General features: G+C 35.7%; 1 protein-coding gene across 2 annotated transcripts in view; it reads left to right on the plus strand.

The window, feature by feature from the left end:
• Positions 1-27352, plus strand: part of LAMA2 (laminin subunit alpha 2) — a 795715-nt gene that overhangs the window by 312021 nt on the left and 456342 nt on the right. For both annotated transcript variants that reach the window (XM_072637652.1, XM_072637653.1), the window contains exons 5-7: positions 14087-14266; positions 17825-17914; positions 19175-19292. In XM_072637652.1, the coding sequence (XP_072493753.1) occupies positions 14087-14266; positions 17825-17914; positions 19175-19292 (388 nt within the window). The remainder of the gene's footprint in view (positions 1-14086; positions 14267-17824; positions 17915-19174; positions 19293-27352) is intronic.

The raw sequence follows: 27352 nt of genomic DNA on the forward strand, positions 1-27352 counted from the left end.
TAATTTATGGTATTTAGTATACTATATATGATATAGATCATATATAATGTTACATATTATATACACATGTTCATGCTTTCACCAACCTACTTTGATTATGATATTTCTCATGGATTTATCTTATTATGTGGTCACTTAGGTAATCTTTGGTTTTTTTTTAAATAGTTTAAAATATTCCGTCATGTTCATTTATAAGGAAGTTAGGGAGTGCAGAGGATATAGCACAAGGCCTCAAATCAAGCCTTAGACTCTTACTAGCTATGTGCTCCTGGACAAGTCACTTAATCTGTCTTCCTTAGTTTCTTCAACTGTAAAATGGGGATAATAATAACACCTACCTCCCAGGATTGTTTTGAGGATCAAATGACACAATGTTTGTGAAGTGCTTAGGATACTGACTGGTACAGACTAGGTACCTAATAAGTCCTTATTCCCTTCCTTTTCTCCCTTGCACTAAGGATATGAAAATTTTTCAACTATCAATAATATCTTAATGATAAATCAAAGGATTTTTCAGCCACTGTTCAGTTCCAGATAAGAAAAAACATCATCCAAACCCTATTTCCTGTCTCCTCTCACCTGATCCCTTATTCTGATCCCCTTTAGCTCTCTATCCCAAAATTCCAACCAAACATCTCCCTCCTCTTTCATCCAATTCCTTTTTTTTATCAAACTTGCATTCATTCTAAATCTTTTCCTCTCCTATTCCCGATGTTTTCTAGCTATTACTGAAACCTAGATGTCTCCTGATGACAGCCACCTTTTTCCAGCCCTGTTTATACCTTCACACATTCCCCTCATCTCACTGGTTAAGGCAGGGAAGTTGGAATACTTCTTTCTCTGGGTTCTCCCCCTACTCCCACTTTTCAGTAACATCTCCTCCTTTGAGGTTCATGCAATTCATAACAACCACCCAATCACAATCTCTGTAGCTATTTTCCACAGATCTCCAAGTCACTCCCCTTCCTTCTTCAATGAGTTCAGTACCTGACTCGCAATTTTTCTTTCTTACTCAACTTCTATCCTCATATTTATTTGAACATACACATTGACTTTCTCTCCAACATCCCAGCCACTTAGTTTTTGAACCTCCTCACTGCTCACCTCACCTCAGCCACACACAAAATCATGTGACCCTTCCAAACCTTTACATCTGTCCTCAAACCTCCCATGGCTCCTCCTCTTTCCAACATCTCACCCGAGAATCTTGCATTATATTTTACCAGAAAAATAAGGTCATTCAGAGAGATCTTCTTCATCTTATATCATTCATATAATGTTTCTCCACTCTTTCTTCCTTCACCCCCAGGCTATTTCAATAGCCCTTTGGTGAATCTACCTGCCTCTTCTCTCCTTACTCCAATCAAACCTCCATTCAACCACCAAAGTGATTTGACTAAAGTGTGGATCAGATCATGTCACCCCCACACCCTACTCATTCAATTCCAATGGCTCCCTAACACCCCCTGGATCAAATATAAAATCCTCTTTTATCGGTAGAGCCAAGATGGTGAAGTAAAAGCAGGGACTTGCTAGAGCTCTTCCCCAAACCCAGCCAAATACTTGTAAAAATGACTAAACAAATTTTCAAGCTGCAGAATTTGGAGGATGATGGAGTGAAGCAAATCTCTAGCCCAAGACAGCCTGGAAGGTTGACAGGAAGCCTCTATCAGTACAGTCTGGGAGTAGAGCGCAGTCTAGCATGGGCTTTACCAAGATAGATAGGACCTGAACAGGCCTGGAGGGTGGGAGGGACTGGATCACTGGCACCTGTGGTGGTTTCCAGACTTACAACCTCAGAACTCTGAGGAAAAATTGTATGGTCAGTGGAAAAAACTATCAGATCTATGTGAGAGAGTAGACTTGTCCAGCCCCAGGCCCAGGGAGGCAAAGGGGTGGAGGAACCCCCACCAGCTCCACCAGCATCAGGGGCAGCAGCATCTGCTTTTTCTGGAACTCTAGGCCCACTGATTGTGGGGGGATTGAGCAGTTGATTGTACACTCCCCACCCCTACTGGAAGCAGAGAACTACCTTGAGGTCAAAAGTCAAGTAGCTGACTGGGGAAATAAGCAAAAACAAGAAGAAAAAGCAGACTATAGAATCTTCACAAGGAAGATCAGAACATACAAACAGAAAAAGACAACAAAGTCAAAGGTCCTCTATCCAAATCCTCCAAGAAAAATGTGAATTGGTTTCAGGCCATGGAAGAGCTCAAAAGGATTTTGAAAATCAAGTAAGAGAAGTAGAGGAAAAATCGGGAAGAAAAATGAGAGTGATGCAAGAAAATCTTGAAAAGTGAATCACCAGCCTGCTAAAGGGGACCCAAAATAATTCTGAAGAAAATAACACCTTAAAAAATAGGCTAACCCAAATAGCAAAAAAAAGTCCAAAAAGCCAACGTGGAGAAGAATGCCTTCAAAAGCAGAATTGGCCAAATGGAAAAGAAGGTCCAAAAGCTCACTGAAGAAAATTATTCTTTAAAAATTAGAATGGAGTAGATGGAATCTAATGACTTTATTAAAAATCAAGAAATTATAAAGAAAAACAAAAGAATGAAAAACAGCAGACAATGTGAAACATCTCATTGGAAAAATAACTGACCTGGAAAATAGATTCAGAAGAGATAATTAAAAAATTATTGGTCTATCTGAAAGCCATAATCAAAATAAAAAAAAAACCCTAGACATCATCTTTCAAGAAATTATCAAGGAAAATCCCTTGATATTCTAGAACCAGAGGGCAAAATAGATATTGAAAGAATACACCAATTGCCTGCTGTAAGAGATACAAAAAGAAAAACTCCTAGGAATATTGAAGCCAAATTCCATACCTCCCAGGTCAAGGAGAAAGTATTGCAAGCAGTCAGAAAGGAACATTTCAAGTATTATGGAAACACAATTAGGATAGCAGAAGATCTAGGAGCTTCTACTTTCAGGGATTGGAGGACTTGGAATATGATATTCCAGAGGTCAAAGGAGCTAGGATTAAAACCAAGAATCACCTACCCAGAAAATTTGAATATAATACTTCAGGGGAAAAAATTGTCATTCGATGAAATAGAGGACTTTCTAGCATTCTTGATGAAAAGACCAGAGTTGAATAGAAATTTTGATTTTCAAACACAAGAATCAAGAGAAGCATGAAAAGGTAAATGGGAAACAGAAATCATAAGGGACTTACTAAGGTTGAACTGTTTACATTCCTACATGGAAAGACAATATTTGTAACTATTCAGGTTTTTCTCAATATTAAGGTATTTGGAGGGATTATATATATATATGTATATGTATATATACATATATATATGTATATATACATATACATATATATATATACACAGAGGACACAGGGTGAGTTGAATATGGAGATATGATAACTAAAAGAATAAAATTAAGGGATGAGAGAGGAATATATTGGGAGAAAGAGAAAGGGAGGAATAGAATGGGGTAAATCATCTGACATAAAAGAGACAAGAAAAAGCTTTTGCAATGGAGGGGATGAGGGGGCAGATGAGAGGGAAAGAGTGAAGCTTACTCTCATTGGATTTGACTAAGGAGGGAATAACATGCACACTCAGTTTGGTACACTGCAGAAAAGTAGGGGAGAAGGGGATAAGTGGAGGTTGGGGGAGATGACTGAAGGGAGTTATTCTTTCACATTATGACTGTTATTCTTTCATATCATGAATGTTGTGGAAGTGTATTGCATGACTACACATGTATAACATATCAAATTGCTTGCCTTCTCAGTGGGGGTTGGTGGTAAGGGAGGAAGGGAAAGAACTTAGAACTTAAAGTTTTAAAAATGAATGTTAAAAATTGTTTTTGCATGCAACTGGGATATAAAACATATGGGCAATGAGTTATAGAAATCTATCTTGCCCTAAAGGAAAATAGAAGGAAAGGGGATAAGAGAAGGGAGCAGTATAATAGAAGGAAGGGCAGATTAGGGGAAGGAGTAATCAGAATGCACACTGTTTTGGGGGTGTATTGGGGGAGAGATGGGGAGAAAATTTGGAACTCAAAATCTTGTAGAGGTGAATGTTGAAAACTAAAAATTAATAACAAAAAGAATTATAAAAAATCCTCTTTTACTCAGAGCCCTTCATAACCTAACCCCTTTCTACCTTTCTTGTGTTCTTACACTTATTCTCTGACATATACTCTTCAATCCAGTGTTACTTGCCTCCTTGCTGTTCTGCAAAGGAGAAACTCCATCTGTATGTCAATAGGGGCATTTTCTCTGGCTGTTACATATGCCTGAAATGCTCTCCCTCCTTATCTCTACCTACTGTCCTCCCTGAATTTCTTTAAGTCACAATTAAAGTTACAGGTTCTACAGAAAGCCTTTCCAAGTCACTTTTAATTCTAGTCCCTTTCTCTCTCTCCTATTTATCTTGCATATAGCTTATTTATTCATATCTGTTTTCTTTTTTCTCCCCCATTAATTTGTGAGTTCCTTGAGGACAGGGGCTGGTTTTTGCCTCTTTTTGTTGTATTCCCAGTGTTTAGCACTGGCAGTTAAGTCTTTGCACATAGTAGGTGCTTAATTAATATTTATCAATTGTATAAGGAAATGCAATAGAACTTTAGGGAAAAATATTTCTTCCAAATCCTCAGGCTTCTTTATAAATGTTAATTCTCCTCCCTCTCTTCAGTTAATATTTATTGAATGCCAAAAGGGTATAGAATACTTCACTAACAACTGTAGGGGTTTATTATTTATTCATCATTTTCCTAAAAAGTAGCTATATCACAAATGTGTAAATTGGGAAGGGAAATTATTAGGAAATAATAGACTCAAAAGATTAGTTAACCAAAAATTGTTTGTTTCTTTGCTTCCCCGTGGCCATGGCTCCTCAGTTAAGTTGAGTCATCTGTCAAATCAAATATAGCTTCTTGTGTCAGCAAATATAAAATCATATTTCCTATATCTTCTACTTGGAATGACTCTACATTTCTACCTGTAGAAGCTTTATTATTCTTCATTCAGCCCAGATGTGACCTCTTTCATTAATTCTTACAAGGAGGCCCCCATCTTCTTGTGATCTTTCCAACCTCTGAATCTTTTTAAATCACTTATATTGTCACATTATAAGTATTTGTTTTGCTACTGTGTTGAAAGTTTCTTTTGAAAAGACTATATTTTATTTATCTTTATGTATTTCATTATGTAAGTGCAATGCTTACACATAATAGATATGCAATAAATATTTATATATCTTTTAGCTAAAACCACCTGACTCGACCATATGCTGCTCAAAAGAAGGTGGGGTGATATTCAGGAAAGCTAACACCAGTCATGAGTTCATCTTGCTGTAATTAGCCTTGTTATAGCAGGTTATATATTTGGAACAAAGTGGATCATAACTGGAAAGAAAAGTAAATGAAATTATACCTGTTTAATTTCATTTAATATAGATTTTTGATTCTTTACTTTGTCCAGATGACGACCCACAATACATCTTCCTTGTTCAACATTTTTCACCAAATTGACTTGTTTTTCAAAATTGAATTAGATTTGGAGGAATTTTATAGATAAACCTGGATTCATAAAAAAACAAAATATCTAAATGAAAGTTCCATTTTAATAATTTTAGCTGGATATTTGTGTATATGATACCAGTCATAGACTCTTTGATTTCTTAGACTTTTAATTGAATTTATTTTCTATTTCCAACATAGATGTTTGTCACCATGTAAGTACAGCCAAAATAATATTCCTTAGGGTGTGTGCATCTGTTTAGTCATTTAGCAACATGGCAAACTCGACTCTCCACTTTAGAAATACAATGCCTTTTCATCTAATTTTGCTTTGGTAACCTCATGACTATTTCCTCATAGGAATTCAGCAACACTTCCATGATAGTAGAACATTAAACAGTGTTTTCAGCAAATAATTGCTCCTCTCTACTTTGCTTCATACAGAGTTCACTTTGCTTCATAGTTCATGGTATAAATACTAGATTATCCCATAGAGCAGGGATGGGGACCTGTCACCTTGAGGACACATGTGGCCCTCTAGGTCCTCAAGTCCTCAACCCTTTGATTGAATCCAAACTTCATAGAACAAATCCCCTTAATAAAAGGATTTGTTCTGTAAAACTTAGACTCAGTCAAAAGGCTGCACTCAAGGACCTAAAAAGTCACATGTGGGTCTTGAAGCTGCAGGTTCCTCATCCCTGCGTAATCACATAACTTTGATTTCTTGTAATGGAAACTTCAGTTTTCATGTGGTTGATCATCCATTTATGTTTCAAAGTTTCATGAATATGCTTCTTCCTAAGTTTTTCTTTTCAAGCATATTTAAGCATATCAGTTTGGAAGTATGGCTATGAATCAGAAGCAAAATCCTATCTTATCAGTATGGAAGCTTTGTGTGGTAGGAACAATATCCTACCTCATGATTTATGTAAATTGATATAGTTCTTCCTTAAAAGGTATTAAGTTCATCCTCAATCTTGGTTGGCTCAGCAGACTAAAGACTCTGGCTCTTGGGTCACCTGATTATAAAACAGCAACTAGGAGCTCCAAATGTCTTCTAATATTTGGCTATGGACCACAATGGGCAACTTAGATACCACACCCACGTCAGCATTTCTCCAATCTCCTGTCATGCTCATCTGTGATCTAATAATGACCAGTTAATAATAATGACTACTTGTCTATAAACAACCAGAGTGTTTAATCTTTTGTACGAAAACTCTTCTTCAAAGAGCAAGATATACATTCAGCGACTTCCACTGTTGAATAAATACAATGTTTGGTCAATTTCCTTGTTAATATCAGAGTGGTGTGACCTTTTTCACATCTTAAAGGAATGGTCTGTATGTACTTTTTCTTTTTATCCTCAGAGTTTAGCACAATGCCTGGTCTTTTCTGTTAGTGCTTAACAAATACTTGTTGATTGATTGGTTACCTTAGTTGACTAAAGTCAATGCAATTTGTAAATGATTCCTAAACCTCCCTATGATTCTTTCAGGCTTGCATAGCACTAAGGTCTTCAGATGACCTGTTGAAGAAAGAAAATAGTGTACTAGACAGTACTGTGCCCATCCAAAATCTGGTTATTTGAAGCATCAGCTATTTATAAGCTCACTTTCTCAAAGAAATATGGAGGTACAGAAGTCTGCCTTCTGTGTCTACAAAGTCTCTGCCTAAGAAGCATTTTAAGAGCGGAGGCAGCCTGATTTATTTAAGTTGTCTACACTAACAAAAGCCACATTGTGTGGGAGGGTACAGTTTAAAGTCTTTTTTGTGCCTAACTTTTTTCCATTTCACTGATTTGGGCATGGAAGGAATTGGTCTCATATGTTTCACTTTATTTGTATGCTGAGGATTTTTTTAAGCAGGGCAAAATTTGTTTTAATCTTTAAAAAATGGATAAACATAGACCAAATTGTGTGGTTGGAACACAGTTTCCTGTGACAGCATGAACACACACCCACCAATATGTTTGTAAGTGGGAGTGGAGAAGGAAGATACTGGGCCACCAGAGCTTTCCCAGAGCCTCACAGCAAGACAGTGATAGAATTAGGAATTGAAACTTTTCATCTCTCATGAAGACAGACACCCTCCAGGTGTCACCCCACAGGATATCAGGAAGTCTACTAAATCACCCAATGGCATCAGAATTACACAGCTTTGTGCCAATGAAAATAACCTATCCAATATGGCAATTTATTTTAAAGGAAAGTGAGCACTTAAAAAAAAAAAAAAGGAAAAGAAAAAAATTCTGCAAACAACATGGCCAAACAGCTGGGTGGTTTTATATCCCAGAAACAGCTTGGGACTAACTACACTCAGAAGATCGCTTGGCAGCCTGACTCCCTTCAAATACCAAAGCTGTGAGGAGGAAAAATGTTCTTTTGCTGAATCCTTTAAGTAGCTATCATATGGTTTATTAACTTAAATGAGAACATGTGCACCATTTAAAAAGAAAAGAGCCTGATTGTTTAAATGCAGAGCTCACTGATTCCATGTACAGCACAAGCATATTTCATCATAGTGGCACCCAGACAAGCTAATGCCTCTTTTCAGAAAGTTTCATTTGGGGCATAGGAAACTTTTCTTTCTTTTTTTAAATGGTATTCTATTGATGAAGTCAAGGTACAACTCAAATGAATGGGAATTAAAATAAATTATGATGGAAGTGTTGTCAGGACTAATTGGTTGCCCAAATATTTGTCAGGACAAATTCTTTTAGACTAGCTAAGTTGTTGAATTCCAGAATTAAATTTAGTTTAGCTTATAACACAAGGATCAACTTTATTTTTAGACCATTCATTTTTTGGAGGGTTGGTAGAGAATGAGATTTATGTTCTTATCAGTGTAGAGAGCTCCCAGTGTGGAGTTAGTCTTAGCTACCTGGTGGCACTGAAAGATTAAGTCATGTTGGTATGTGCCAAAAGCAGGGTTTGAACTCATGTCTTCTATACTACACCAGCTAGGTGGTGCAGTGACTGGGCCTAGAGTCAAAAAGATCTGAGTTAGAAAATCCAGCCTCAGATATTTTCTAGCTTTCTGACTCTGGGCAAGTCATTTAATCCTGTTTACCCCAGTTTCTTCATCTGTAAAAATGAGCTGATAAAAGAAATGGCAAAAAACTCTAGTACCTTTGCCAAGAAAACCCCAAATAGGATCAGGAAGAGTAAGACATGACTGAAAAAGCTACTGAATAGCAGAAACTTCCACACTTGAAGGCAATTGTCTATTTACTAGGACAAGATGCCTCAAGAATTGGTTTTTTTAAAAATAGATTCTATAAAAATCTATAAGAGTTATAGGCTCCATCTGGAAAGAAAAAAAGGATAACCACACTTTTCATATTCCTCACAGAGAAGGTATGAGATTTCATTGAAAATAGTTTTGACTCGGTGCCATAAATAGGGTTAAGCAAAGTACATGTATGACCTGGGAAAGACTCAGACATATATAGGGAAGAAGGAAACTGAAAACAATAAGATCAGGGAAGGAAAATAGGTAAGGAAAGATAAAGGGAAGAGGAAATACATAAGAAGGAAAAAAAGATTCACAGAGTTGTGAGTGATGTACAATGATGCATCTATTAGACTGGAGAGATCATCTAGAGGGAGCATTGTATAATGAAGAAAATGCAGGATTTGAAATTAAAGGAACATAATTTGAATCCAGCCTTGCCACCCTACAAGATATCTGAAAGTTTCTACTAAATAACTCCATGGCATTAGAATTATATTGCTTTTGTCAATTAAAATATCCTATTATGTCAATTTATTTTAAAGAAAAACATGGTCTCTGTACATAAGTGCAAGCCATTAAGCTCTCTGGGCCTCCATATCCTTATCTGTAAAGTTAGAGGGTCAGTCTAGGAGACTGTCCAAGGTCCTTTCCAGCTCTAAATCTATAGTCCTATTCTGAGTCCTGTTTATATATAATGTAAATCTACCTTTATTTTAAACTGAAGACAACAATTATTTGTGCTAATAGCATAAATATTCCTTATGACATATTGCAGATGCCTTAGAGTAACTTCAACATCAAGACTAAAAATAAAACGTAAATTATTTACATAACTATATTATCTCTGCACTAATATATGCATGTTATTTCCCCTTTTTAAGGAAGCAATTTCATAATTAAGAGAATAGAAAAAGTATTTTTAATATAAAGGAAAATATTTACGTTAATTGTCCAAGGATATAACATTATTTATCCCTCTGGTAGATAACCATTTTGATATCTAAAAGGAACAGAATTTTTTTTGTTGTTTCATAATCTATTAATAAGTACATATGAAGAAATGTAACTCTTAGATGAAATTCAGAGTTTAGAACAGGAAATGATATGTAGTATTAATATAAAGACAATTTCTAGGAAATTAGACCTGCTGGTATGAGAGCAAGTTTGAATGAATGAGCCAAACCAGAGATTGAATAAAGTCATATAAGCATGCATTCCAGAATATGGTGAGGGTTCTTGCCAAGAGCCACCCCATATTCCACAGATTAAATAACTTTCATTTACTCAGTGAAATATTTTTGATGTTGAAAGCCCAGGATTTTAGAAAGTAAAACAGTATAACATAATGGTTAGAGCTGACCTTGATGTCAGGAAGAAACATCGTTCAAATGCTAACTGGAATTTCCTAGTTTTGTGACCCTGGGAAAGTCACTTAACTTTTAAAGTCATACCCCATTCATCTCTTTAAGACTATAAATTGCAAAACCTTTATTCCAATGAAATTGTAGGTCCATAATTTTTTAAAATGTGTATGTTTATGTACATACCCACAGATAAATTATATATGTATGTTATAAATACAATGTTTATATAATTTATATATATTATAAATGTATACATGTAAGTGTATGTTATATGAAGTTTACTTTCCATCATCATGAATAAATATGGCTCCGAGATTCATACTTCTTGTACTTAATTTTTAATGAAGTTTCAATTAGCTAAGATCTTTCACTACTTACCATAAAGTATTTAGTGGTAATTCTATGAGACATCAGAATTACTAGTTGATCTCAGAGCTCTCTATATTTCTTAAATGAATAAAGTAGTTTATTAGTCATAAAAATGTAAAATAATCTCTTGAAAATTTTTAATGCAGTGTATTAGGAAAAGAACAATACATATTATTTCTTTTCCTGTGAAATGATGTAATTAATATCATGCTGTATCATCAACGTGCAGATACTGATGAAAATTCCAGTGTGTGACCAATAGTGTCTTCTGTGCTAGTTACATGTAGTCTGTCCTTTGGGTAGTTGTAGTGACATTTTCTGCCTTCAGGACCTGTCGCCCCTTGAAGTCTTGTCTGTTAGCCTTATAGTCATCATGGTATTTTGATTCCATATTATCCACTCAGCTCTGAGAGCTTCTTGCCTGTGGGGTCTGTGTGCTGCTCATCTTTCCTAGCCTTTGGTAGCAATGTTAAATCAAGACTTCAAATCATGCTCAGAATATCCCTGAAGCACTTCTTTGCAGTTCATCCCTGTTTGTTCTCCTGAGTTGATCCTCATTTTCTACACGTACCTAGAATACTAAAGCCAATCATGGGCTGAGTGTTTCTAAAAACTGATGAGAAAACTAGATTTTGGTTCCTATGGTTTTTTTCCTTAGTAGTTGCTTTGCTGCTGTATGCCTTGTATTTGTGATTTTTAAAAAATCTATCTTTACAATTAAGTGGTATTTATCTTGGGATGATAATGTTTCATGTTATTAAGTGTTTTGCATTAGATTTCTGAAAGGGTTTTATAGACCTAGAAGATGAAATTCTCATTTTTACACCACTAGCAAATTCCCTGTAGGAGTGGATAGTAAGGGAGCTGCTAAGTATTCAATACTCCACTTAAAATATTATGGAAATATTTACTTTGAGAAAGAGAATGATCTATCAATCAATAAGCATTTGTTAAGCACATATTATGTGCCATTTATTGTATCTGGTAACATGATACAAAGATGAAACACCTCCTTCCTTCCAGGACCTTACATACTATTGAGTTACACAACATGTAATTAAGTATATATGAGATATATGCATAGTAAATCTATGGGAATTTAGTGGTGAAGGAAAAACAGTGGAATCAGATAAAGCCTCCTCTATGAGGTGGAGTTTGAGCTGAGTTCTGAAGGAAAGTAGGAATTTTGAAAGGTAAGGGAAAGAAAGAGTACGTTTTAGTTATGAGGGACCACCTATGGAAGGATGCAGATACACAAGTAGAATGTCCTGTGTGAGGAATAGCCTGTAGATGCTAGAGGGGAGTGAAGTCTAATAAATCAGGAAAGGTACGTTGAAGGCAAGCTGTAAAGGACTTAAAATGCCAAATAGCTCTAAAGGTAATAAGGAGTCACTGGAGTTTATTGATCAAGGAAGTAACATGGTCAGATCTGTGCTTCAGGACCATGGCTTCAGTAGTAACCTGAGGAGAATAGATTGAAGAAAGATGCCTAGAGGCAGTGAAACCAATGAGAAGACAGCCTCGTTGAATGAAGTTTGTGCCAAGCTGGCTCATCCTTCCCTTATGCCACCTAGAGGAGAACTCCTTGTCCTACATTCCCATTTACAGACCATCCACGATCAGTACTACCCAACAACCACCGCTTCTTCTTTAGAGTTCATTTAATTCTTTCTAAATCTTTCTTTATTGTCATCTGTGGACATCTAGGGCAGTCTCTCTCCTCCTCAATAAATGCAGTACCCATTAAATTCAGTCTTCATGACTCCAAACACCAGCCCCTTTGAACATCATACGTTAATATTCTCACCCCACTCCACGCCTGTTAACCACTGCTCCTCTGGATACCAGAATCCTGAATTATGGATGTGCCTACCTGCCCTGACAGTTTCAGGCTTATAGGCTTTGTTCTAGTCACTCTTGCCTGTTCTCCAAAAACACAAAGGGAAAGATTTAAGTGAAACAACAGAGTAAGAGAATATGTCCTTTGGAAGTTATTTGTTCAAAGAACTGTGCAATGGTTCAAAAAATATCAAAAACTCCCTCAGATTGATAGGGTACAATGTTCTAGAGCAGCAGTTCTCAAACTTTTTTGTTTTAGGAACACTTTATACTCTTAAAAAGTACTGAAGACCCCAAATGGCTTTGTTATGTTTGTTATAGTTATCAATATTACCATATTAAAAATTAACAGTTTTTAAAATACTAATTCATTAAAAAATGGTATATTATATATTAATATTGCATATTTTGTGAAAAATAACTTTTTAAAAACAAAAAAGTAGGAAAGCATCATTTTACATATTTTTGCTAATCTTAATAGCTAGCTTAATTGAAGATAGCTAGATTCTCATATCTGCTTCTGCATTCAATTTGTTGTGATATTGTTCTGGTTGAAGTTTATGGAAAAATACACAGATATGTAGTTACAAAAAGGAATAATATTTTAATAGGCAAATAATGCTTAATATTTTTGTGAAAATAGTTTTGAACTTGTGGAAGAGAAAGCTCTGTTTAAAGCTGAGGTTCTAAGTAGAATTTGATTGTTTTGGGGGGAGGCATTGTTGGGGTCATAGAAAAAACAAATGTGAAATAGTGTCTGCCTCAGGTTGTAAAAAAATTGAGAATCTCAGTGAATGGATATATTCTTGTGTTTTTTCAATCAACAGCATTCAGTATAATTCAGAAATTTATTTCTCATCCAGTTTTATTTTTTCTGTTTTAACTTAGTATTCCATGAGTTGTTTCTCTTTTTTTGCTACTTTTATTATAAACCTATGTATGATAAGTCAACTATATTATGGGTTAAGTAGTTTTATAATCAGATTTTTGAACAAAATGACTTAACATTTGTTATGTATATGTACATAGGATACTAGGATCATAAATCTAGAGCAAGAAGGAACACCAGAGGCTATTTAGTACACCTTTCCCATGTTACATACATATATATGTGTGCATATGTTCTATAATAATATATATCTATTATATTCACCAGGATATAAGCTCCTTGAGGTCAAGGAATATTTTTACTTTTTCCTTAAATTGCCAAAACTTGGCATAGTATCTGTCACACAGTAAGAGATTAATAAATGCTGATAGAGGTGAAGATATCTATACTAGTAGAAGTAGAACCTCACATCCTATTGGATAATATGGATGTAGGATATATATATATATATATATGTGTGTGTGTATATATATTTATACACACACACACACACACACACATATAAAATGAAAAGCCTAGATTAATGGCCTCTGGTGTTCTATTTATAAAGATTTCTATCTATAGATGGAAAGAGACAAGCATTTATTAATTTCCATACCTATATGTGTATGGATGTATGCAGGATGTCCCAAAAGTCTTTGTGTTGTTTTAATCTTTGACCATTTAAAATAGTTTTAGTAGCTTAAAACTGAACTGATTTTTAGGATAGATCATGTATTGATATCTAGTTGGGTTCCTTAGTCATCATTATTGGCATTCTTTTATATATATATATATATATATATATATATGTATATATGTATACATATATGTATATATGTATATGTATATGTATATATATACATATACACACACACACACACACATACAAATTATTTAACTTTGTATTTTCTATACTGTTTAGATCCACATATCTCTAATCAATGGAAGGCCTAGTGCTGATGACCCTTCCCCAGAGCTTCTAGAATTCACCTCAGCCCGTTATATTCGTCTGAGATTTCAGAGGATCCGGACCCTGAATGCAGATTTGATGATGTTTGCCCACAAAGACCCCAGGGAAATCGACCCCATTGTTACAAGAAGAGTAAGTTATGCTACAAAAGTCATCTGTTCCTTGCATCTGAGCTTGGGTGTGATGAATAACTTTCTTTCCTTTTCTACCTCTTTCTACTATCCCTTTCAACAGATGCACACAAAGAGCTGTTGTTGGATGTCAGGTAGCCAATAGGACATAACTCACTCCCTTCATAAGCTGTTTTATTTTTCTTCCTGAGAAATATGAGACAAATTTTTACATTAGCTTTCTAACCATTTTTGAAGCCTGAGAAGCCAACCAACGTGCGGTCTTCCAGGAATGAACATTTTTGGAATTAGGAATCATATGAACTGCAGGCAGTAGCTGTCAGTTGTTATTGTGTTTCATCCCTCCTGCCACCCTGTGTTGTTCACTGGTTCATTTAACCTTCCTTACGCAGTATCGACACAGTAGACATTTTATTACCAAGAAGCTCAATTGCAGTTTTCAAATGTGAAGTTTCAGCTGAAAAGAAAAACACACAATGCACTATTGATCACATCTGCACTGCTAACAGAGTTACATGTATTTCAATGGGGAACAGTGGCTGCTAAAAGTGTTATATGGGAAGGACCCTAGGGATTATGGGTGAGAAGCCAATATTAAGGGAATCATTTGCTCCTTTAGCTTGCTAGCAGGGAAAATTCCTGCAAGATTCCTGGGACAAAAAAATAGATGTGGAATGATGAAGTCAAGGTCAGACTAGCTCCACAGAGAAGCTTGGACAAATTTGCAACTTAACAAGACCAAAATGTAGGATGGTTAGTAGTCACCAGGATCCCATTTTTAACTGTCCTTATATATTTCCCCATGTTCTTTGCTCTTCTATCGTTGAATTGGATTGAATGGAATAAATAAATGCTTTCCAAGAAAAGTACATAGAATTTAGAGTTGGGCATATTCTAAGAGACAATCTAGATGAATCTCCTCATTTTAAGGATGTTTTCCTACTTTTGTCTTAGTAGTGGCAGAGCCCAATAGTGTTTTATATATAGTAGAAATGTATTGCTGAATTTAATTTAATTAAATGGGCCAACTGAGGAATAGAGAGATTAAGGAGGTTGCCCACAGTCACAAAATCCCTGGCAAGAAAGCTATAGTTCAAAGCTAAATCTATGTAAGTAACAATACCTTTCACTTTCCTAAATACTTTGAAATAAAAGTGGTTTATAGTCCCCACACATTATTCCACATGCTTCCAACTGTTAGACTATTTCAACTTGGAGCCCTAACTAAATTCATATAACTTTTTAGCATGGTGGTGAATTTGTTTTACAATGTCCTTTCAAGTAGAAAGGAATCGTTACTTCATGATGTTACTATGGATTGTTTCCTTGAGAGAAATAATTTCTCATTCTAATTTAGGGATTTAAAAAACACAGCAAACGCTGAGGAAGACTGGATAATATTAAAATAAAACTAAATGTTTTCTGACAGTATATCTGTCAAGAAAAAAAATCAATGAAAATCAATTGAAGCTCTTTCCCTCCCTATTCTCAATGGAGCCATGTATATCTCTTCTTTTAGTACAGCATTGAAAACAGAAAATACAAAAGCTTTAAAGCATCTTTTATTCAATGTCTCTTAGGTTCCAGTTATAGATAGATAGATAGATAGATAGATAGATAGATAGATAGATAGATATAGCTATAGACACATACACGCACACACATATGTGTGTATATAATATGTATATATGTGTATAAACATGTGAGTATATACATGCACATGTATATAATGTATGTATATATTAATATATATAAATGTAAATGCCCGGTAAAGGGGTACTGAGTTTCAGATCCTCCTCATGTCTCAGAAATAAAGCATTGTACAGAGATCTCTGCCTATGTAAAATTGATTTGCCATCTCATAAAATCTATCATAAATACTGAGATGTAGCTTTTTCAAACTATATATGCTATTCCCAAACCAACCTAGTAATGCTGGATCCGTGACTGGTCAGTGGCTTTCATAGGCATGGAAACCTCCTAATATACCCCACTATCCAAGTTCTGTGTATGTCCAATGATAGGGGTATTTTTGGAATTGCTTTGAAGGGTGAAGAGGACCATGGACATGTAAGCAACGATCCATTTCATTTGATTACGTCTTGGTTCCTTTTCTAGTATGTATGAGACAACCTGCTTGGTTCAGTGCATCTTTTACATGGTTACATTTTTGATTGCCAAAAATAATTTTCTTGCCAATAAATTGGAATTTTGGAAGACTATAAGATAACTATGAGCATAGCCTGTAGTTAACTTCAGATAGGAGCATAATAGCACCAATAATTAAAGATAAAAGAATACAAGAAATCTTCCTTTTAATTTTTCCTTCTAACCTACTGAGAGAAATAAATCTTGTTCATTGTCTATGCTAGTCAGAACAAAACTTAGCTTTATAACCAGTTTTCTTTCACTGTGATTACAGAAAGAACTCACTGTTGGTGGTAGCTTCATTGATGAGTTCCCTTGTAATGGAAAGCACAATTAAAAAGTCTGCTTTTGACTTAGACCCACTAAGGCCTAAGAGAGATTTTTTTTTTAAAATCAAAAAAGAACCAGAAAAAAAACATTTTATTATCACATCAATATTATAAAGGTTAATAACATTAAGGACTTTTTCATTGGGGTAGGGAGTGGAAGGAAAAGAAAATAGATATTTTTTAAATAGAAAGGTACGGTGCTACATATGTGGAATGTGGCATGCATTTTCAGATGAGACAGCTATATTACTAATTTTACTCAATTGTTTTACTTTGTTACAAAAAACTTCTCATGATATGGAAGTGATCTATAAATGTCTGTTATTGTAAAAGCAAAATATATCAATAAAAACTTAAAAAAATTAAAAATGCATTTCAAAAATCAAAACACTATTAAACATAAATGAAGTAAAGAAATAGTTCAATTTAATAACCATTTATTAGGAGTATTATGTGCTAGGAAAAGTGGCACTTGGTATACAAAAACTAAAATGGCAAAGTTTCTTTCTTCAAGAACTTAACTTTTTTCTTCAGTTCCATAAAATTTTGCCAGCATGTACGCAAAGGCGTCCTCACCACCTAGCACCTGCTTCTGAATCCAAAGTATCACAGCTGGCAAATAGTCTGACTTGACTAATTCAGTAATGATATCTTTCCACCCAGGTAAACTGTGATATGGGATTGTGATCCACAGTTTAAGAAGCACTGAAGGAGAGTCACAAGTAGGAAAAGTTGAAGAAACTCTGGTCTAGATTACTTCTCTGACCAGTAAAATAGGGAGCTTGCGTTTAGATCATGGTCTTTAAATGATCACCGCTGCCACTTGCTCCTACTGCCAGGTGGATTCGCTACTTTATAGTGTTCACTTTAGTGAAGTACATGTCATCTTTCTTTAGGCTGTTTTACATATCAAAGAACTATTTTTTTCCATCATATATGCCTTCATCGGTCCTGGAAAAAGCACCTACCTGTTTCTAATTCAGTGGGGGGAAACAAGTAAAATTTTTGAAGATAAGTGTTTACTTTTGTTGTTTCTAGCTTGCAGTCTCTCGTAACTAGATTTCTGGTTTTCCTTTGTGCAGTATTACTATTCAGTCAAGGATATTTCCGTTGGAGGAATGTGCATCTGCTATGGTCATGCCAGGGCTTGTCCACTTGATCCATCAACAAATGTAGGTATATTTATAGGACCATTTGGCAAAATGCAGTCCTGAAACTGTAAAATGTTGCATGAGAATGCTTTGCTGATGCTGTAGTCTGTGAATTGATGTCAGGTCCCCACTTAGATGGTGTAACTGAAAGCAGTGCCAGGGTGAAATAACGTTGGCAGTCAGAATGATGGACTTTGAATTCTGCCACCACAGTATCAGCAAACAGATTATTTTTCCCCCCAAAAGGCTTCAAACTAGTCCATTTGTTTTGAAAACTCTCTGGCTATGACAGCATGCTACATGATTTAACTTCAGAGAATGCCTTCCGTCAATCAGCCTGTCCACTTCTTTTACAATATTAATCAAGATTGTTCTTAAGCAAACAAATGGACAAAGTTGATAACTTGATGGTTATCTAGTAAATAAATAATAGTCATGGGATGGGATCCTGAGAGTACAGTATGGGGAGGAAGGTGAGATGATGAATAACCAAGGGAAACTTCCTAGAGCCATGTTGAAACATATTGGTAATTTGGGGTAGAGATTCCATCTGAATGTCAACTTAATACTCCAGAACAGAAAATGAATGTGATTTTCTTTTCCAATCACTTGCCATTCTACAAGTCACTCTGTTTTCAAGTATGAGAAAGAACTACTGCCTAGAGATTAGATGCATTGAATATTTTAACATCAGAAGAAGTAATGATATGAAAAATTATTGTGATAATGAAACTGTAACATGGATAATGGAGTTAAGTTTCTTTCTCTGGATCAAAATGACATATTCTAAGGGATGCTCAAATAGTCAACCAGTTCCTGTAATAACATTTTGTACACAGTGGTATTTCTTATAAGACATTAGTATTCCCTGTCAATTGTGCCAATGGCCAATGAGAATTTCCCAATCCCAGGCTTTTGGGGTCTGAATGTGTCCATAGTTTATCTGGAGATTCTTTGAGATCCCTTGGACAAACGGATAATTTTTTGAGGTCACTGAATTTGTCATCCACTCATGAAATATATAAAAGTTTCAGTTTAGAATGTCTTGGATTCCTATCTTTATTTCCCTTTTATTACCAGTACATAAGATGCCCTTAACAATGCAAAATAGACCCATCCATCTGTGAAGAGCTTGAAACCCTGTCTCCAGAATGAGATAAAAGATTACTCAGATTAGGTTTAAATTGTTCACACTCCTTGTTACCATTGCTTCCCAAAAGTTTACCTTGTCCCAAGCAAACAATAAAAAATATACCCTTTCGCCCCTTTCTTCTTAATTAGAAATCTCGTTGTGAATGTGAGCACAATACCTGTGGTGATAGCTGTGATCAGTGTTGTCCAGGATTTCACCAAAAACCTTGGAAAGCAGGGACTTTTCTTACCAAGACTGAATGCGAAGGTATGTAACTATACTTGAGTGTTCCGAGTTCACAAGGACAAGAAGTTGTATTCCAGGAGAAGAAAGATATATGTATTTCTTTCTTTTAGAGATACTCTTTATAAATGTTTGTAAAATTTAGTTGAACTGAAAGAAGTCATGACATATGCTTTGTGGCTTTAGGGGAGGATTATACATAACTATTTCTATTTTGTCAGTTTTATCTGAAGTAAAAACTGATTTCCTCTGCTTTATTACCCTGAAATTTTAATTATCTAATTGTTAGGGGTTCTTTTATTCCATTCACAAATCTTATTTTTTTGAAAGATTATTATACTGCACAGTCTATTCTCTGAAGCTAGTTGTTTTTTTTATGGTACTCACTGCCTTTTACTACGACAGGTACAAGATAATCACACCTTCCCTTCTCTTTAAGAAGAATGAGGTTAGATTGGCTCTCGTTGTACCAGTTAATGCTTCAAGGTCCCATAAAATCAAGTGTTTGGTGACTGGAAAATCGGAAATTTGGAGTAGTGGTTGCACAAACTACATTTCCACCAATTATTGAATGGTTAAGGGATCTGACAATTATAGCTAATAGCTAGCATTTCAGTAGCACTTTCAGGTTAAAAAGCACTTTGCACACGTTACCTCATTTGATCTTCAAAACTATCCTGGGAAAATATTTTTTTTTATACTTTAGCAGAAAACTTATAAATATTGATGTAAAAGAAGGGTTGTAAGTTGACAAGGAGATGCCTGTGGTCCATTGTACTAGTCAGACACAACTCAGGTAATGTTTTGAATGATTCTAAGAAATTAAAGAGCTGATAAACAATGCTGAAGATGATTTCATGGAAGACAAGAGAACTATAATTTTACCTGATTCACTTCCAAGAATATTTTTTAACCCCGTTCAGTCAACAAGCATTTATTTATTTCCTGCTCTGTACCAAACACTGGAGATTCAAATTTTAAAATAAAACAATTCTTGCCCTCAAGGAATTTGTGTTCTAGTAATTAATTTTGTAGAAAGGCAGGCATATTACTCAAGTCACATAATTTAAGATGAACCACTTCACCTTTATAACAAGAAGGAAAACCACCCAATCCCACCCCCACTTGGCCAATAATATGACATTAGGAAGTTTTCTTTTTTTATATTTATTTATTTATTTTTAGTTTTCAACATTAGTTTCCACAAAATTTTGAGTTCCAAATTTTCTTCTCTTCCCTCCCCTCCCCCCAATTAAGCTTTGCATTCTGATTGCTCATTCCCTCAATATGTCCTTCCTTCTATCACACCTCTCCTATCCCTTATCCCCATCTTCTCTTTTTTCTTGTAGGGCAAGATAGGTTTCTACACCTCACTACCTGTATTTCTTATTTCCCAGTTGTATGTAGAAACAGTTTTCAACATTTGCTCCTAAAACTTTGAGTTCCAACTTCTCTCTCTTCCACCCGCCTCACCTATCCCCATTGAGAAGGCAAGCAATTCAATATAGGCTATACGTGTGTAGTTTTGCAAAAGACTTCCATAATAATCATATTTTGTAAGACTATATTTCCCTCCATCCTGTCCTGCCCCTCATTTATTCTATTCTCTCTTTTGACCTTTTCCCTCCCCAAAAGTGTTTACTTCTAATTACTCTCTCCTCCCACTTGTCTTCCCTTCTATCATTCCCCCCCACCCCACTTATCCACTTCACCCCTCCTGTAGTGTAAGATAGATTTTCATGCCAAATTGAGTAAGCATGTTATTCCTTCCTTATGCCCAATATGGAGAGAGTAAGTTTCACTTTTGCCCTCTCACTTACCTTTTCTTGTCCATTGAAAAAACTTTTTCATGCCTCTTTTATTAGAGATAATTTGCCCCATTCCATTTCTCCCTTTCTCCTCCAAATATATTACTTTATCACCCCTTAATTTTATTTTTTTAGATATTATCCCTTCTTATTCAATTCACCATGTGCTGTCTATGTGTGTGTGTGTGTGTGTGTGTGTGTGTGTGTGTGTGTGTGTGTGTGTGTAATCTCTCCAACTACCCAAATACTGAGAAAAGTCTCAAGAGTTACAAATATTATCTTTCCTTGTAGGAATGTAAGCAGTTCAACTTTAGAAAGTCCCTTATGATTTCTCTTTCCTGTTTACTTTTTCATTCCTCTCTTGATTCTTGTGTTTGAAAGTCAAATTTTCTATTCAGTTCTGGTCTTTTCATCAAGAATGCTTGAAAGTCTTCTATTTCATTGAATGAACATTTTTTCCCCTGAAGTATTATACTCAGTTTTGCTGGGAAGGTGATTCTTGGTTTTAATCCTAGTTCCTTTGACTTCTGAAATATCATATTCCAACCCTTTGATCCCTTAATGTAGAAGCTGTGAGATCTTGTGTTATCCTGATTGTATTTTCACAATACTCAAATTGTTTCTTTCTAGCTGTTTGAAATATTCTCTCCTTGACCTGGGAACTCTGGAATTTGGCTAAAATATTCTAAGAGTTTCTCTTTTTGGATCTCTTTCAGGAGGTGATCAAAGAATTCTTTCAATATTTATTTTGGTCTCTCATTCTGGAATATCAGAGCAGTTTTTCTTGATAATTTCTTGAAAGATGATGTCTAGGCTCTTTTTTTGATCATGGCTTTCAGGGAGTCCCATAACTTTTAAGTTGTCTCTCCTGGATCTATTTTCCAGGTCAGTTGTTTTCCAATGAGATATTTCACATTGCTTCTATTTTTTCATTCTTTTGGTTTTGTTCTGTAATTTCTTGGTTTCTCATAAAGTCATTAGCTTCTATCTGCTCCATTCTAATTTTTAAAGAACTATTTTCCTCAGTGAACTTTTGACTTTCCCTTTCCATTTGGCTAATTGTGCTTTTTAAAGAATTCTTCTCCTCACTGGCTTTTTGGACCTCTTTTGTCAATTGAGTTCACCTATTTTTAAAGGTGCTATTTTCTTCAGCATTTTTCTGGGTTTCCCTTAGTAAGCTATTGTTCACTTTTCATGATTTTCTTGCATCACTCTCATTTCCCTTCCCAATTTTTCCTCCACCTCTCTTACTTGATTTTCAAAATCCTTTTGGAGTTCTTGCATGACCTGAAACCATTGCATATTTATTTTGGAGGTTTTGGATGCAGAAGCCTTGACTTCCTGTGACAGTATGCTTTGTTCTTCCTCAATCCTAAAGGATGGAGGAAAATACCTATTCACCAACAAAGTAACCTTCTAGAGTCTTATTTTTTCCCTTTTTGGGGCATTTTCCCAGCCAGTTACTTGATGTTTTGAGTCCTTTGTCAAGAGGAGGGTTTACTCTGGGGACCTGTAGATTCTCAGTTCCTCCAAAGGGGCACAATCGAAGGAGAGGAGTTTAATCCTCTCCTGGCCTGTGCACTGATCTGGGAGCAACAAAAAACTTTTCTGCCCAGAATCTGGGAGTAGAATTCCCTCTCTACAACCTCCTCCAGCTTCACCATGCCTGCTCTCCACCCTAGGGCCAGGTTGGAGCTGAGATTCAGATCAGCTGCTCAATTCCCCCAGAGACTTTAGGCAGAGGGCTCCAAAAACGGATGCTGTTGCTGTAGTGATGGTCCAGACCATGTTCCCTTCTCCTGGGTGAAGGATCCTTCCCACTGACCTTTGAAACTCTCTGTAGCATTTATGGGTTGAGCAATCTGGGGGCTGTAGTTGCTGCTGATGGCTCCCTGAAGCCTGTTCTGGGTCCTGTCCCTGCTGAACCCTGCAGCCCATGCTGAGTTGCACTCTGCTCCCCACCTGGTGTGATAGATCTTTCCTGTGAGCCTTCCAGACTATCTTGGGCTGGAAATCTCTTTCTCTCTGTCATTTTGTGGTTTCTGCTGCTCTAGAATTTATTTAGAGTCACCTTTACAGGTATTTTGTGGGCTATATGTGGAAGCTTCTACAGGTTTGTCTTTCTACTCTGCCATCTTGGCTCCACCCTGAATTGCTGAATCTTTTCAGGAACATTTTCAAGAAGACAAGTTTCAAGGTCACTGCTGCCTTTAGTATCTATTCAGTCCCATATAACCTGTATCTATAGCTAGCTCATAAGTACATCACAATTGTGGGTATTCCTCTACAGAATATAGTTTATGCAGAGTCATGATTTTAAGCAATAAAGAAAAAATCTGTTATATTTGGAATATTGTATTTAAGCAGGCAAGGAAATAAATAGGATTGATTTAGAATGATTTATGATTTTAATCAAGATTAAATGTTAAGTTCCACTGAAAGTTTCTATAAATCTTAAATGAGTTGTAAATTTTCTGGAGCTTCTAGATAGTTAAGAAGAAACTAATTTTTAAGTGACTAAAACAATGGAAAGATATGTGGTAGGTACAGTAGTTTTTAATTTGTGCATAAGAAATTCTAAGAAAATTGTTATCAAAGACATTTATGACTAGAAAATGGGACAAGCTGGTCATACAGCAGGAATGACAAATAACACATATATAGCATGAGTACTTCAGAAGTGCTTACAAAATGTTGAAAGAACCATTGGAAAACCTCCAGTGTACTGGGTAGATCCTTTGGGGAGCATTTATGAAAATACTTAAATATAAGTTATACAGAATGAGGAGTGGTGGGGTGATCGAGACCAGTGCTGTGGTCTCATAGAGCACCCACTGAAATAATGTTAATTCTTGCCCCTCTCACCATGTTATAATGTTTTGGAAAATAAAGTTTACCTTTATCTCCATATTCTCAGCACATACCAAGTGCATATATTTTGTTAACTTGAATAGGAATGTATTTGTAAGATTTATAGCCTTTCATGTCATAGCCACTTCCTCAAACAGTACATTGAGCACTATGGTAGAAGAGTGCAAATATGGTGGTATGACCAGAGACACTGATATAAATAGACTATTATAGAAACACTATGGATCTGTCCCATTTCAGTGCTTTTTGTTGTCTTGCATCATCTGTAAATGTTCTTGAGATGATTCAGTTTAAGTTCCTAAGCTCTTCGCAGAGAGAATAAAATTTTCAGCATGTTTATTATTTTTAAAACAATGACTCAGCATTGAAATCTCTTGAAGCAAGACGTCTCCCTTACATGTGTTAAAATATAGAATGACTTTGTTCTCTGCTCTAGTGAATATTAAAAAGAAGCAAAGTGCATCATACTCACCTAAGATGTTTTTCAGTGTCATGAAATACATCCTCTACAGAATATAGCCTATGCAGAATCCTAAAGCTAAAATGATTCTCTTTTAAATGGTGTCATTCTGCAAATGTTCTTGTTTTCACAAATATTGTATTGATTTTACTGAATGCTGTAGCACTTTCTAGTAATTCACATAGCAGTGTGAAATTGTTCTATCATTATAGAAAAAACCAAAGTAGGTTAAAATATACATATTGCACAGACTATGTATGACATGCAACAAGTATGTGTGTATGCTATATATAATATTAATATGCAGGTAAAGATAGACTGGGCCCAGAACTAAGCCAGAGGAGGAAATTGGGCTGAATTATATTTGGGAAGTTGTCGTGTTTTTTATTACAAAAGTCTCCTTTATTTACTCTTGCTATTTTTGTAATGATACTGTGTAACAATATAATAATTGGCACTAATCATGGAACATCAGAATCTCTGAAGAATTAAAAAGATTATGAACCAAAAGGCAATAAAAAGAGACATATATGTGGTGGGCTGACGTAGGTTGCAACAGCTATCACTGATAAATATTTTCACTTAAGAAGACATTATTGAGGAGACAAGCTGGTAAAGTGCTTGGAATTCAAGGCAACTAACACGTTCATTAATACCCAATGAAATTAAACAAATCAGTTAAAGGCCCTTGACATTTTAAGTGACTCCTTGATAAACACAAACAAGAAATGTGTAGAATGAGAAGTCATGAATATAAAATCCATAAATAGTAATTTCCATTCTGATAAAACAGTTCATCAATTAGAATGTCAAAGTGAAATGAATGTTAAAAGACTGGAACCCTCCAAATATTCTTGAGACCAGCATTTCTTTCTGGGGCAGCTAGATGGTGCAGTGGATAGTGCGCCATCTTGGAGTCAGGAAGACTCATTTTCCTGAGTTGAAATGTAGACTCAGACACTTATTAGCTTTGTCACCCTGGGCAAGTCATTTAATCCTGTTTGCTTCTGTTTCCTCATCTGTAAAATGAACTGAAAAAGGAAATGGCAAACCACTCTAGCTGCTTTGCCAAGAAAACACAAAATAGTGTCAGAAAGAATTGGACACAACTGAACAACCAAAATAAAGTTTTCTTTTTAGTTTGAATTCCACCATTTTCCCCCATTCTGTCATTTGTTCTGCCTTGCCTTTTCTTCCTTCATGTTTTTCTTTTACTTCTTATTTTTTTCTAAATCATGAAGCAAAAGCCATCTTCCCAGGCTGCAGCTTGTGTAGAAATTTTTAGTTTGACATCTCCTGAAGGAAATTAGAACTTTCAGGAATATGGGGCCAAATCAGATTGGACAGAAGTTTGTCTTTGTTCCCAAACTCAGATATTCCTTTTTGAGTTTATCCCATTCTCAGTAGTTCTTTCAAGTACTCTGAAAAGTTCTATCTATCATAACTCATCCGAAATAAGGATCCTCTATCAGTTATTTATGCTTAAGAATTTAAGTATAAATTTAAATCAGTGCCTTACCTAGTGTGATGGGAGTGAGAAGTAGATATTGGGGGTGGTGGAGGGAATGGAATCCATGTTAAGGCTATCAGCTTGTTCAAGATGCTTGGTGGTGCAGTGTTTAGAACTAGTCAGGAAGATCTGTTCGAATCGTCTCAGACACTTACTAGTTGTGTGACCCTGAGCAAGTCACTTAACAACCTCGATTTCCTCATCTGTAAAATGGCGATAATTGAACCTATCTCCCAGATTTGTTGTGAGGATAAAATGGAATGATATTTGTAAAGTACTTTTTAAACCTTAAGGCCCTATATAAGTGCTACTATTATTATCTCTGATTTTGACAAAAAAAACTGTCATTGGTAAAAAAAAAAATGAGGCTGAGATTGATACAGAAAGTTGACAGAGACAAAAGGGAGAGATGGATAAGACAGGAAGAGGTATTACGTAGTAAGCTGGACTCTGCTAAGAGCTGAATAAATTGAATAAAAATTCAATTCACTAAGGCAGTCCCTTTATACTGAAGGAACTTACGTTATGATGGAAGAAGATAATACATAGAAGGGAGCTGGGTAGCAGGCATGGAGGAATGGGAATCATACCTGTGCAAGAAAGCAGATGTAGAGATGGAGAAGACCAACCAACGAGTGGACCCGGGACTGATAGGTACATGGCTGGACCTGGTCATAGGGAGGGAATCACCAATTGGGAGAGTAGGTTCCAGGACAGAGGGTTTTTTTCAGGTTAATAAGGCTAGAGAGACAGACAGAAACAGAGAGAGAAGGTGAGCATAGTTGGAGCCCCTTAAATACTGAGGAACCATGGGGTAGGTGAGGGAGAGAGGAGAATACCTGGACGTTTTTCCTGAATGTCTTTAAAAATCACCACTTGGTTATATTTTACACCAATGAATAACTGATCTTCTAGAAGAGTTTCTTCATCAACATCCCCCACTTCACAACAGGCCTGTTTTGCCCTTTTTCCACATCAGGAATAGAATTTATGTTAGAACTTTCCAGTCCTGAACTCAGGGAATTAAGGCTTATTTTTCCTTCAAATTTTGTTGCAGCTGTGTGCCTTATGAACCAGAAAACAGGTGTGCTAAGCAGCAGTGATTATACTTAGCATTTATGGAAGAAGGAAAAAAAAGACTGAAGAATGACACTCTTTCAGGCCTGCATTATCTAGGGAATTTTTGGCAAAAGCATATATAGCAGAAAGGAAATGTTCTTTTCCACTGCCTTTCTCTTTTTAACTATTACAATAGTGTGTTAATGTAGAGAAAGGTTTTATGGAGTTTATTTTCTATTTTGTTGTAAACGATATTCATAGAGGCAGAAGGCCTGGGTTCTTAGGTTCTTCTACTTTATAGCTGAGTGGTTTAGGCACATCATTTAATTTCTCTGAGTCTCACTTTCCTCATCTGTAAAACTGATATATTTGTATT

Source organism: Notamacropus eugenii, chromosome 2 (genome assembly GCF_028372415.1).
Source record: "Notamacropus eugenii isolate mMacEug1 chromosome 2, mMacEug1.pri_v2, whole genome shotgun sequence".
Classification (NCBI taxonomy): Eukaryota; Metazoa; Chordata; class Mammalia; order Diprotodontia; family Macropodidae; genus Notamacropus; species Notamacropus eugenii.